The sequence below is a fragment of the Vipera ursinii genome (assembly GCF_947247035.1).
Source record: "Vipera ursinii genome assembly, chromosome: Z".
NCBI classification, from domain to species: domain Eukaryota; kingdom Metazoa; phylum Chordata; class Lepidosauria; order Squamata; family Viperidae; genus Vipera; species Vipera ursinii.
The window spans coordinates 28,186,545-28,199,658 of NC_139517.1; the positions used below are offsets into that span (position 1 = coordinate 28,186,545).

The 13,114-nt window shown below is 39.7% G+C and overlaps 1 protein-coding gene across 1 annotated transcript in view; it reads right to left on the reverse strand.

Annotated features, from left to right (window-relative positions):
- CPT1C (carnitine palmitoyltransferase 1C) overlaps positions 1 to 13,114 on the reverse strand; it is a 35,892-nt gene that overhangs the window by 15,352 nt on the left and 7,426 nt on the right. Inside the window, exons 2-8 of the mRNA XM_083378175.1 lie at positions 8,998 to 9,162; positions 7,932 to 8,071; positions 6,910 to 7,081; positions 4,244 to 4,345; positions 893 to 1,030; positions 694 to 771; positions 483 to 590 (exon numbers count right to left, since the gene is read on the reverse strand). Of these exons, the coding sequence (XP_083234301.1) occupies positions 483 to 590; positions 694 to 771; positions 893 to 1,030; positions 4,244 to 4,345; positions 6,910 to 7,081; positions 7,932 to 8,071; positions 8,998 to 9,138 (879 nt within the window). The 5' untranslated portion in view covers positions 9,139 to 9,162. The remainder of the gene's footprint in view (positions 1 to 482; positions 591 to 693; positions 772 to 892; positions 1,031 to 4,243; positions 4,346 to 6,909; positions 7,082 to 7,931; positions 8,072 to 8,997; positions 9,163 to 13,114) is intronic.

Below are 13,114 nucleotides of genomic sequence, written 5' to 3' on the forward strand. Positions count from 1 at the left end.
CTGCAGTGTCCCCATGGTGACGTGAGCAAAATTCAGATGCTTGGTAACAGGCCTGCATTTATGAGAGTTGTGGCACTCTGGGTTCATGTGATCGCCATTTGTGTCCTTCTCAGCTGGCTTCCAACTAGTACATACATAGAATGAAGGCTACTGCTAAGCTTGTAAGCCGCCCTGAGTCTTCGGAGAAGGGCGGGATATAAATGGAATTAAAATAAAATAAAATAAAATAGTACAGGCAGTGGGGAAACCTGAAATTGCTTAACAATTGCACGATTGACAACCATTTAACAAGCACAGCAAGAAAGGTTGTAAAATTGGGTGTGACTCATTTAACAGCCATCTTGCTTAGCAGTAGAAGTTCTAGTGGTTGTAAGATCAAGATTATTCTCAATCTGACTCACATTAACTAGTTCAGGCAGAGGGAGCTTTCATTCTCTTAACAGGCATATTTCCTATCCTTCCTATATTTTGATCTCACTCACAGGTTTGATTTCCTCTCGGATGAGTTTGCGTCGGTACTGCAGCATGGCATAAACAAGATTCCCAGCACGAGCAGCTTGGATTGGAGTAGGTGTAACATAAAGGAAATCCTGGAAAAACGAGTGCAGAAGAAATGAAAACATGGAGAGGTCAGAAGAGCTGGAAAAAAAACATCCTGTTGAAGATAATTCTTCCCTAGTTTTGATAACTCACCATGCCATAATAGTTGCTATTTACCATCAGGGGGCTCCTCCCACGGAGATACACATACTCTTCCCACCAATCACTTACCTGGCAAGAGATAGAAGGAGGGTGGAAAAGGAGAAATTATAAAGACAGCATCACGTACATATTCTCAGTGTACTACACTGTTCTTCCCAAGGAGCCCCTCCCCTTTAAAAGGCCCACTCACGTAGTTGGGTGCCCACCAAGATTTCAGTGTGAGATACCACTGCAGATGTGGTCCAAGAGTCCGTTCAAAGTCACGGACAAGACCTGACATTCGATAGAATTCTGCATCAGTTGTCAGAGGTCGTATGGATTCCAGATACTAAGGGAGAAAGAAAAATGTGGAGTTAGATCTTGGCAAGTGCAGAATTCATTCTTTTACCCCAAAGCCTTCCTCGTCCCAAACTCAAGAGATGACGCTTGTCCCCATTCATTCTCCTACAAGAGCACTTGAAACCAGAGGCCTTGTAAGACATGGAAGTATGCATCTTTACAGATGCATGAAAAAGAAGCGCAATAGCCTCAGAAAAGTTGTAGATGAGTTATCAGTTCAAACTTCACTAGTTTTCTTTATCTTTCTGCTATTATCTAGTGATTGACTAGATTTCAGACAGTTTCAGCCATAGGGATGCAAATCAAGCATTCTAAGATAATAAAAGAAGAAAAAAAAGTTTCCTAATGTGAAAGAATGAATCCTAAATGAATATTTTCACATCTATAAAGATTTTTTGCAGTGGAGAAAAACAGCACGGAGGAGAGGGGGAATTAATAGCAGCAACAGAAAACAGCTGTGATGCTTGGTCATTGCATCTTGGAGATGCTATGATTTTGTATTCCCCCAAATTTGGAGAGGCTCAGCTAGAAAAAGCTATCAATGAACAGCCTGTCAGAACATGAAACATTCAAGGCATTCTTCCCAGCTCATCAGCAGCTGAGGTCACCTGGTATGATATGTTTTTGATGAAATTGCATGGTAAACTCAAGATGCCCTGCATGTAAAACTCTCATTTAATTACCATAGGTAGAGTATGCAACAAAAGATCCAAAATACTTTTTTTTAAGATTTCAACTTTGCCTTTCCCAAGGATATTCCATTCCTTGTGTTTTCCTTATTTCTTCCTTCCTTCCTTCCTTCCTTCCTTCCTTCCTTCCTTCCTTCCTTCCTTCCTTCCTTCCTTCCTTCCTTTATTTATTTATAGTATGGCATTCTTTCTTCCCTTTGCCCATTTCTACCCTACAAACAGTTTTCTGTCACTCCTTGAGCTGTTTTTGGAGTTATTGACAGTAAAGTTTTTTTAAAAAAAAGATTACCATTTTATCTTCATGCAAATTTTAGGGCTTCAGATACTAATTTCTATCTCTCATGATTATGACATGGCTAACCCTTCCATGTCAAAAGATAATGGAAAATGCTTTCTCTTCCTAAAACAGTGAAAGACCACTGTTAGGTGCATTTGATAATGTTAGATTATAAATTTCCTCATTCCATAGAAAGAAGAATTCTACGTTAAAGCTTTTGCTATGGTAATTCATGAAATCTATCTACAGAAGTTTACTGCAACTTTATGCATAAATGCTATCCAATTAATTCAATGAATGAATAACTCAAATGTGTTATCTTAGTGAGTGTAAGTGAATCATTCCCACTGCAAATGGCAATAACCTGATTCTTAAACTAGGCCTCTTTTTATACCACTTTGATTGTCACTAGTCAGAACTTGTTTCTTTCCAATAATCAGGAAAGAGTCCCACATTAGGAACTTATAATCAGAGCTAGGCAATGGACACCATCTGAAATGGTTACAGAAAAAGAGCTAAGAGGGTATGCCAAATGTCAGGACCAAAAATTAGTATCAGAAACGTCAGGCATGCTAAAGTAATGAAATCCTACTGTGATGCAAAGCTTTTGATTTTCCTCCCTTTCCATAAAGACCCAATGACCAGCATGAGGAGGTGGAATCCATCAGAATGGAAGATTCTTTGCTTGGGTCCTGCTGCACAGGCAATAGTTTCTAACCCAAAGGTGCTTTTTTCACAAGGCAACTGAACTTTCTTGTTAGATATTTCACTTCTAATCCAAGAAGCTTCTTCAGCTCTGACTGGATGGTGGGGAATGGAAGGATTTATGTTCCTTGCAGACGGGTGTTCATTTGCATTCTTTTAGAAGTTGTTAAAGCTACTTGGAGGCTTATCTGTGTCTTCAGGGTCACTTGAGTAGTACAAATGGCTGTGGACCCTTCTTGGAACTGTTGAAAGGACTGTACTGTAGACTGGAGATAGATGATGTTGTATCCCTCCCCTTCTATTGAGAGAAGGCTGTTCAATTTTGACATAGATGGCCTCTTTGAACCCTCTTTCAAACCAGTGGTTGAGAATGTGAACTTTGTTGTCTTCGAAAGAATGGTCTATGTCAGGGGTAGGCAACCTCTGCTCTTTCCTGACTCATGGACTTCAACTCCCAGAATTCCTGAGCCAGCTTGGCTGGCTCAGGAATTCTTGAAGTTGAGGTCCACGAGTCATAAAAGAGCCGAGGTTGCCTACCCCTGGTCTATGTCCTTTCAACTACTTGCATACATGCACTACTCAGGTGATCCTGATGACACAGATAAGCCTCTAGTGTCTTGCAAATGACCAGCTGTCTGCAAGGAACAGAAATCCTTCCATTCCCCACCACCAGTCAGAGCTGAAGAAGCTACTTGGATGAGAAGTGAAACGCCTTCAAAGAAAAACAAAAAAAGTTCAGTTGCAAAAAAGCACCTTTGGGACAACCATGATCTGATTGACTGAGAATCTCCATAGGCTTTCTAGCACTTGTGGAGAGGAAAGGGAGTTACAGGTGGTTCTTGATATATGACCATAACAGAGCCTGTACATTACAAACATATATTGTGATGGTCATAAAACTGGTTAGTCACATGGCTGAATTGATTTTATGATTTTTTTTTGCAATGGTCGTTAAAATCGCTGCAATCACTAAGTAAACCAATGATTGCTATGGATGCAGTTTTGCAGAAAACCGGAAGTCAAGGACTATCTGTATTAGTGATCATTAGGATCAGCAGCTAGGGATGGGGAGAAAGTGTGATCTTTTTCCTTCCCTGCTTTAGTTCAAAGGAAAATCTGTCTACTGAAGCTGGAATTTGCTTTGAAGAGACAACTCCATTTGTGCACTAGAGCCTTGGACGTGAAAAACTAGCATCTAGCATCACAGGGACAAAATTTTAATGCAGCCTTCACTGTGGCTAGTTTGCGCTAATAGTTATTTCTATCAAATAGCAGACTTTCACATCAGCAGCCAATGCCAGATGGAGTTAAAATCAACTTAACTATAACATCACAATCTATGGTTGGAATACAAGGGGATGGAGATTGCAAATGTAGGCCTCTATCTTTCCTGTTTTGACTCCTCCTCTGAACACCACTACTACAAAGATGCATTCCTTCACCTTAAGTCCCAAGTATCCCAAGTAAATACTAGAATCTTTGAATACCCTTTTCTAAGTAAGAAGAATATGGATAAAAGCTGCAGACTCACCCTCCGCATTGTATCCTTAATAGGTGGAACAGGCAACCGAGGCAGCGAGGCCTGATAGCTATACAACATGGGTTTACGACCAGAGAAGATTTTCACCAAAGCCTATGAGGGTGAGGGGATAAAGGGAAAAGTGAGCTAGACTCCACATTTCAACATGTTCACTTTTCCCTCCAGCATTTTTCTTTGGCCTAATTCACAGTAAAGTGGCCTGTTTTATAATAGAATAGGACATGGTGAATCCTGCTACTGTGTAAGACAGAGTTATATATTTTCTTCAGGTAGCAGATACTAGTAAAACTAGTGCAGGACCGAGATATCTATACTTAGTAGCCTGTCCTACATCTTCCTAAACCAGGGGTGTCAAACTCAATTTCATTGAGGGCCGCATTAGCATTGCGGTTGCCCTCAGGGGGCCGGGTGGGTATGGCCAGGGTGGGTGTGGCCTACTGGGTGGGCGTGGCTAGAGTGCATATGGCCTACTGGGTGGGCGTGGCCAACTCTACATTGTTCGCATCAAGGGTGCCTATGGGGCCTGGGCAGGAGTGGGACAGATCTGAGGGTCTCTGGCAGAAGGAGGGTCTCTGGGCCAGGGCCAAGGCAGTGGGGGCCGTTCCCTCACTGTTTCCAGGATGGCTTCGCGGGCCACATGAAACCACTTCGTGGGCCGGATCCGGCCCCCGGGCCTTGTGTTTGACATGTCTGTCCTAAACCCTTCAGTACATTATGCTGAAGCAAGATTCAGCTGCCAGTCCAATCATTTTTAATAGGAAAAAAAGGGAAACCAGAAAGTCATCTTGTCTTTTGTATTAGAATACAAATGACTAAAGTTGCCCTGAGACTGGATTACTACAAACTGCAGCCACTGGGGTTCACATAAGTTTAGTCTAAAGCAGTGCTTTTTTTGTAAAAGAAAAAGGTGCCGGAACTCACACGTCATACAACCCACCTTGCCTACCCTACAAGGTTCCATCCAAAAAAGGTGCCGGAACTCCGTTCTGAGCGTTCTATGAGAAAAAAAGCCCTGGTCTAAAGTAGGAGTCCCCAACCCCCAGGCCGTGGCATGCCAGAAACCAGGCTGCACAAACAAGCAAAGCCCCATCTGCGGGATGCAGGCAGTACATGAAACCACACCCCCTCCTGTCTGTGGAAAAACCTCTCTCCACGGAACTGGTCCCTGGTACCCAAAAGGTTGGAGGCCTCTGGTCTAAAGGTTATAACAAGAGTTGTGCAACTTTTGGGATCCAAAGTGGAAAATATTCCTCAGTGGGAATATGACTATACCTGCCACATTTCACCTCCTTTTCTGGACTCGTGTGGTAGGTCAGTGACCTCCCCTCCCCAGGAAAGATGCCAACTGAGTGTAGTGAGACCATTGTATCCTGGAGAGAACTTCTCTCTTTTCTGACATGTATACCAAATATCCGGAAGAGGTTTTTATGTTTGTTTGCAGAAGCACTCAGTCGTATGAGAACTACGCCCCAAGAGTATTTATGTTTCCACATCTTCTCCAAATCCTTATCTGATATGCTTATTGCTCCTTCTTCTACATGCCATTGTGGGAATTACAGACACACCTGCTGCTCTTTCTTAATATGTATCTGTACCCTTCACCTTGGCTCCTTCCCAACTGATATGTCTTCAATATTTCATGTCATTTTTTTCTCTAGCAGCCTTTCCAAGTGTGTATTTCTTAGATGTGCTGAATAGAAATCTCATCCTCCCATATAGCCAGACCATGAGAATTATGATTCTACAACATGTATAGAAGACATCGGATTGGGAAAAGCTGCTCCATGGTGGGGTTTTCTTTTACCATAAACCATCATTAACTTTTTAACTAAACCTATTACTCTGATCCTGAACATAGCTATTGTAATTAGCTCTAAGACGTACCTATCTGTAGGTGAGTTGTATTCTGTTAGATGGTATAGCACTGAGAAATTTAGGGAGAACCTACTCATTAGATGAATTTGAGTCCCCTCTCCTTCTTTCTCTCTTATCCTATTTATGAAATAACACTGAAGAAGTATTCCCCTAACATCCTGGAGGAGTATTCTGGAACAGTATTTTTTAGTTTTGTTGATGGCAATGTTTCTTTTCTTCAGGCATGTGGTAGCAACATCTGATTAAATGTGTCTGAGCTCAAAACCTAAGGTTAGTATTTGGATGAGAAACTTCCAGGGAATAGTAAGTTTGTAAGTTAGACTGGGAAGGTAAAAAAACATCCCAGAAGAAATTAGTGGCACTGTGTAAGTTTGCCAATAACACTGCATGAATATACAAAGTTACCTAGAATCAAGCTTGCCTTTCATAATACGATATGTGTCTAACTTTTAAAGCCAGTCTGAAATCTTTGCTCTCATAACTGTTTAATTAAATGAATAAATATGGTAACCTATGCTACAGAGAAAAGGGAAAATATAATTGCAATAAGTGCATTCAACATTTATAGTCTCCTCTGTTAGCCTTGTCTCATATGGTGCTCAGCAGGTATGCTGAAAACTCCCAGATTTTTATTGCTCTGTGCTATAAGCCTGCTTCAGCCCCATCCAGGGTTATAGTAGCCAAACTCTGGGGCAATTGTGTATGCCACCCTTTGATTCCAGCAACTGTGGCCCTGTGTCCAACTTGCAATCTAAGAGTACACTTGTCTTGTAAATACATACCAACCAGATCTTTGTGGTGTTGGATATCCGACCATGCTCCTCATACATCCATCCATGGTAGCATAGCAGCATCTTAAGAATGCTACGCATGGTCATAATGAGAGCCAGCCACAATCCTGTGGAAAAGGCCAGGACACTGAGGACATTCAGACCCTGATCTGACAGATAATTGCTGGAGAAAAACAGGAAGATGGCAGATAAAGTCAATCTTTCAAGAAAACTAACCTGTATTTGTAGATTACGAGTAAACTTAAGGACTGTTAAGGATTCGGGGGAGGGGAGGGAAATGAATGATCTGATGCTTAGCTCACATTTATTACATCCAAAATATCCCAGAGTTAGTCATTTCCCTTCAGGTTTCTGAAATACCTCTGCCCAAACTATGGAGAAATGCAAATGGTCAGTGGTTGTGTTCACACAATACATTTAACCAAGGTAGTTAAAAATCAAGTGCCTTTGTATAATTATTAGTTTTAACTTCTTTTTGTAACTTTAGTATGTTATAATCCAGCTGTTTGGTTTACATTTAAATTAAATGTACAATCTCAGAAAAAGTTTTAATTTAGTAAGCATGGCACTGTACAGACAACACTAGGCTATATTTATCTCATTCAATATAAGAGCTTTCTATGTCAGGATGGACATTTTGGTTGCCGGAGAGTGACTTTTTTTCTTTTGCTTACTTAACAGACAATATTGTCTTGGCAATAGGGAAAAAATCCCTAGGGTAATGAAACACAATATTATTCTAATAATGCAGGATAGTAAAGGATTAATGTGGACAGGAATCAGGAAATGTTGGATTTCTGCATTCCTCACAATGCTAATTGTTTACCCAGTTATAAACTGTGTGCTGCTAAGAGCCAAAGTTAAGACACTATGACAGTTAGTACCTGGCTGGGTTAAGGGTGCTATCTGAACTCAACCATTAGGTCTGACGGAGTATTAGCTTCTTCCATTCTGACAAAATTAACAGCTACTAGTTCATTATGAAGACTTGTCTCTTTTTCTCCCCTAATTACCTGACCGGCAGATGTTCCTTTATTTTGTCAATCATGCCCATGGAAGGGTCAAGACGAGACAACTGGGTTACTAGGATGGCTGTAACCATGAAAAACCAACTGGAGGGGCTGGCGGGATACACACCTGTCACAAAACCATTCTGTTTGGAGACAATACAAGGAAATAGAAGTGAGAGGTAGAAAAACAAAGAACTTGAGAGTTTTAATTTTCTGCTACAATGGCACTCTAACCTGTTTCTGAAGAAATAAAATCCTTTTCTTGGAACTATGACTCACAGGTTGAACTGTTGCCTACATTAGTCAATTATTCTCTGACTTCCTCTCCTCTAGGTGAAACTGACCTTATTTTTTTGCAGGAGCAGCATGAACTTCTAAAAATTAACTGTGATGCATTATTTCATTATATTTCAACAAATTTAAATAATTCCAGCATTAAAAACCAATGTACTGGCACTTAATATTTTTTTCAAGGATAAAAATTCTTTATTAAGTGTTAATGATCTTTGTTGAGAGCCAGTCTGTGTAGCGGTAATGGTGTTGCACTAGCAGTAAGAAACCCAGGCTCTTGTTTTACCTCAGCCAAGAAAGCCAATGCTTTCTTTCAGGGAGGCCCATGACCTCCTCTCAGCCCTAATCAGCATCAGGCTCTGAACAATCCAGCTGAAAAATGAAAATCCTTGTCACATCATGCACTGATAGCTTTGCTATGTCAACTGAAGCAAATGCAATACAGGTAGTCCTCAACTTACAACTATTTGTAACTATTAGAAGTTACAACCTTTCCAAAATCCCTGAGGTCTTGTGATCAAAATTTGGGCCCTGGACAACCAGCATGAATTTACAATGGTTATAGTATCCTGGGATTACATGATCAGAATTTGTGACCTTCCTGCCTGGTTTCCAAGAAGCAAAGTCAATGGGGAATGCTGGATTCCTTAATGACCGCTTGATTCACTTAATAGCCACAGCAAAAAAGATCATAAAATTTAACGCAACTCACTTAATGACTGCCTTGCTTAGCGGCAGATGTTGTATTTTTAATAGATTACGACTGCCCCTGCATTACCCGTATTTGGTTGAATTTCTTCTTCCAGGAACGCAGGCCTGAAAGGTAAATCTCCTTGATAGCTGCATGGCTCAGCTGTAGGTCAATACCCTCTGGAGAGACAGTGAATTGAAATGCCACAGCCTGGTGAGCTTCTGCCATTGTGGGAGGATGCTAATTTGTTGGCTAAACAGATAAAAGAAACAGAGAGCAAACAGATGACATAATTAGCCCTCACTATCTGATTACTTCCAAGTGTGATAAAAATGCAACATCTGCTATTGCTCAATCACTGGTAGGTTATCAAATCTACAAAAAATTTAGGGAACCATTGGATGGTGGCAAAGATTATTTTATGTGTCTCTTCATTGACATCTAGCGGTCAACAAGATTTTTTTCAGATTAAATCAAGCAACTCTGAACAAGGCTGATATAAACCCACACCTAACATTCCCCCACATTTGTTTCCAAAGGTATATTAATTCGCACGATTTATAACTCAGCTTTCACCATTAGCCTATAACAATAACGCAATACAAGGAAGGCATGCAAGTACTTTCCAACAAAAATGAAACTAGCAGTTAAAATTGATTTTCAACAGATTATAAATTATAGTGGATGAACGAGAAAAAAAGAAAAACCACTGAAAAACAACGTTTAAAAGCTGGGAAAGAAAGGAGATAAATAAAAACAGAGGGTTGTTTCCATTTTATCTGATAAAACAGCCGTTAGACTTTCAGTTAAACACACAAAGACCCTCTTTCCACCAAAATTAATTCACTAATAAACAAGAACAATAGTTCTGCTTACTCGGTTCCCAAAATTTTGTCTCCTAATCTCATTCCTACTTTTTCCCCAGGCATTAACTAATTTATGGTATCTCATTTGCTTATTTATAGCAGTTTAAGGACTGGACTGAATAGAAAATGTTGTGAGCTTGCAACTAATGACACAATAAGACACGCTCAGCCATTATAGTAGGTGTATAATAATAGGAATGTGCTACCATTCAGAGGACCTGGGGCTGTGCCCGTGACACCTCTCAGCATCCCCTTAAATAAACTGCTTATGGAAGTATTTAAATATGAAAAATAAAATAATATTAATCTTCGCTATCTCAAAAACTGTCAGGAAAAGGTTCCATATCTACAAAATGGATCTACTATGTTACAGCATTAGAGGTAATCCCTAAATATCTGGATGTTTCCAACAGATGCTAGTTTTCATTGAAAGAGTAAAAATTCCAAAGAGAACCCGGCTCTTCTACACACTATTTCTCACCTACATCCTGTCTGGCTGCTATGGCAACATTTTTCTGTGCCAACCAATTAAAAGGGAACAGCAAGAAAAAATAGGGGTAATAATTCAAATGGTATAATAATTCAAAGATACAATTAGTTTGAATAGTTTTAACTTGCTTCTTGCTTTCAGCTTCAGTAATTCTGTTAATGAAAAAACACCATTCAGTTCTAACTAAGCCCAGTTCTACAACTAGACAATACAGAAATGGAGTCAATAAATAAAATATAAAATCTTGGTTACCACCTGCCATTCAACCTCATTATCTTCTACAAAGTAAATCTAGGAACGTCAGTTCTCAAAGCTACTTTTAGTACTATTATCAGAAATTCTCTGGAGATAAATTGAAGTCATAAGATAGATGCCACCCAGCTTACTTCACCAGCTGTATGTAGTCTGTTACCCTACCCCCTGAAAGGTGTCATTTTGTTTACCTAATACAGCTGAGAGTGCCCAGGATGTCAGCACTATGCCAATATGAGGTCACAATATAATGCCTGGGAAGTTTAAATGAAGGGATGGAAAGGATCAAATAGGTTACTTATTAGACACAATTCATGACAAGTGAAAATTTAGAAGAAACTCCCAACCAATATCAATCTCATGCCCATAATACAACTTGGACTACAACTGCCATCCTCCCTAGCCAGCCCACTCTTTCAATAAGTTGCAGATTAAAAATGGCAGGAGATTTCATTCAATGTATCAAGCAAATACTGTGGAATGCTGTCAGCATCTTGGAGCCCCATTCAACCATCATTCAAATCACACAGTTGCCACATACCGTAGCTCTGGATATAGACTAGAATGAGAACTGATTATAGTGTTGTTAACTGAACAGTATTGTTAAGGGACAGTAGTTCAAGGGAAAGGTTATGACACCCATCACAGAAGCTTAATGCTCTGTTGTTTATTAGATGCGTTTTCTATTATAATAGGCAAAACATTAATTTAGATTTAATTTTTGCTTTCAGTTTAAAGTTAAGCGAAATGGACAAAACATTTCCCAATTTTCCACCCCTTTTTCTTCATTGTTATTCACCATTTTGCTTCGTGACATTCCTGAGATGGCATTAAAAGAAACCTTAAAGATCCTTGAATTCTGAGTGAAAGCTATTGGGATGCGCTGGAGGGATTTCATCTGCAAAGGTGCCTTGCCTCAGATAAAGAATTATGAGGCAAATCCTGAAGAATTATCCCATTTAATTAAAGATATTCACACCCCAACTACCACTATGCACCCCTCGCAATTCAGAGAATTGTACCATTTTTGCTGCTAGCTTTTGTGGCTGCTTTCAGACCCCCTAGATAATGAATATAATTTTGTATGATAGGCCAGAATTGTTATTCCCATTCTGCAGACAAGATAAGTAAAGGATAGTTGAGAATTAGTGGGTTGCCTAAAGCCACTAAAACACGTTTATCAAGAACTGAGATTTAAATCAAGGACTTCTTAATGGTGAAACGTATTTGATGATCAAAGAATGTGCACTGACATTTCAACTGAACTTCTTACTTCACAGCTTGGAGTCAAACAACTACAGCCACTGTATCTGCTTGTAGTGCTATTTTTGGAGGTAGTTTTAATTCTTTGCTTCATCAATTTCCAGCTTTGGGTTTCTCTATAAACCCACTAGGGACGTGGTGGCTCAGTGGTTTAGGATGCTGAGCTTGTCGATCAGAAGGTCGGCAGTTTGGTGGGTCGAATCCCAAGTGCCACGTAACAGAGTGAGCGCCTGTTACTCGTCCCAGCTTCTGCAAACCTAGCACTTCGAAAGCACGTAAAAATGCAAGTAGAAAAATAGGGACCACTACGGTGGGAAGGTAACAGCGCTCCGTGCGCCTTTCGCGTCTAGTCATGCTGGCCACATGACCACGGAGATGTCCTCGGACAAGCGCTGGCTCTTCAGCTTTGAAACGGAGATGAGCACCAGCCCCTAGAGTTGGAAACGACTAGCACGCATGTGTGGGGAAACCTTTACCTTTACCTTTATAAACCCACTACATGTCATTAAAAAAATACAGAACACTCTCATTCTTGGTGGTTATCTAGTGATTATCCAGATTTCTTAGAGCACAAGTATGGTAGCCCAATATATAAGATAATTTATTCTCTGCTTAAAAATAATGGCAAGCTAGCAAAAATTCTTGAAGTGTACAAAGCAAATCATTTCAATCATTCTGGAAGGACTTTCATTTCAATGCTAATATAACAGTAGTAAGAAGGAATTAAAACTCCATGTGAAAAAACTATTCAGAGGTAAATGATTTTAGTACATTGAACCGAGCATCAGGAACCTTAGTTTCCAATTCCTACCTATTCTTTTTCTATTTTACTCTGTTCGGAACTTGAGTTGGAATCCAGTATTTCTAGATGCTTTCTACCACCAAACCTGAGGTTAAACATGAGGTTTTTCTAGTTTGTGTCCTGAAAAGAAAAACAGTTATGATATTATTGCTAGTCACATAATTCACTAAACTCTAAATCTGGCTTATAAAATAGGACTGTGTAGGGTTCACATAACACACTACATCCAAACAACTAATATTATGATGTAATATATGATATATATTGTTTCATTAAGATGATGTTCAGATTCCCATAAAACTCAAAGTACTCAATCCCATTTTAATTTAGTAGACTGAATGAACCAGTGATAATGTGGCTGAGAGGAAATTATCAGAATCTGAGCAAAAGTTAAGAAAGATATATAAATTTCACAGTAGCAGTTGAATTCCAGTGGAGTGCATTAATTTGGGTATAAAAAAATTTAAATCCTCCCCATTTGTTGGATTGCAAAACAGATTATGAAAGTCATGAGATATAAAATAAGCCTTG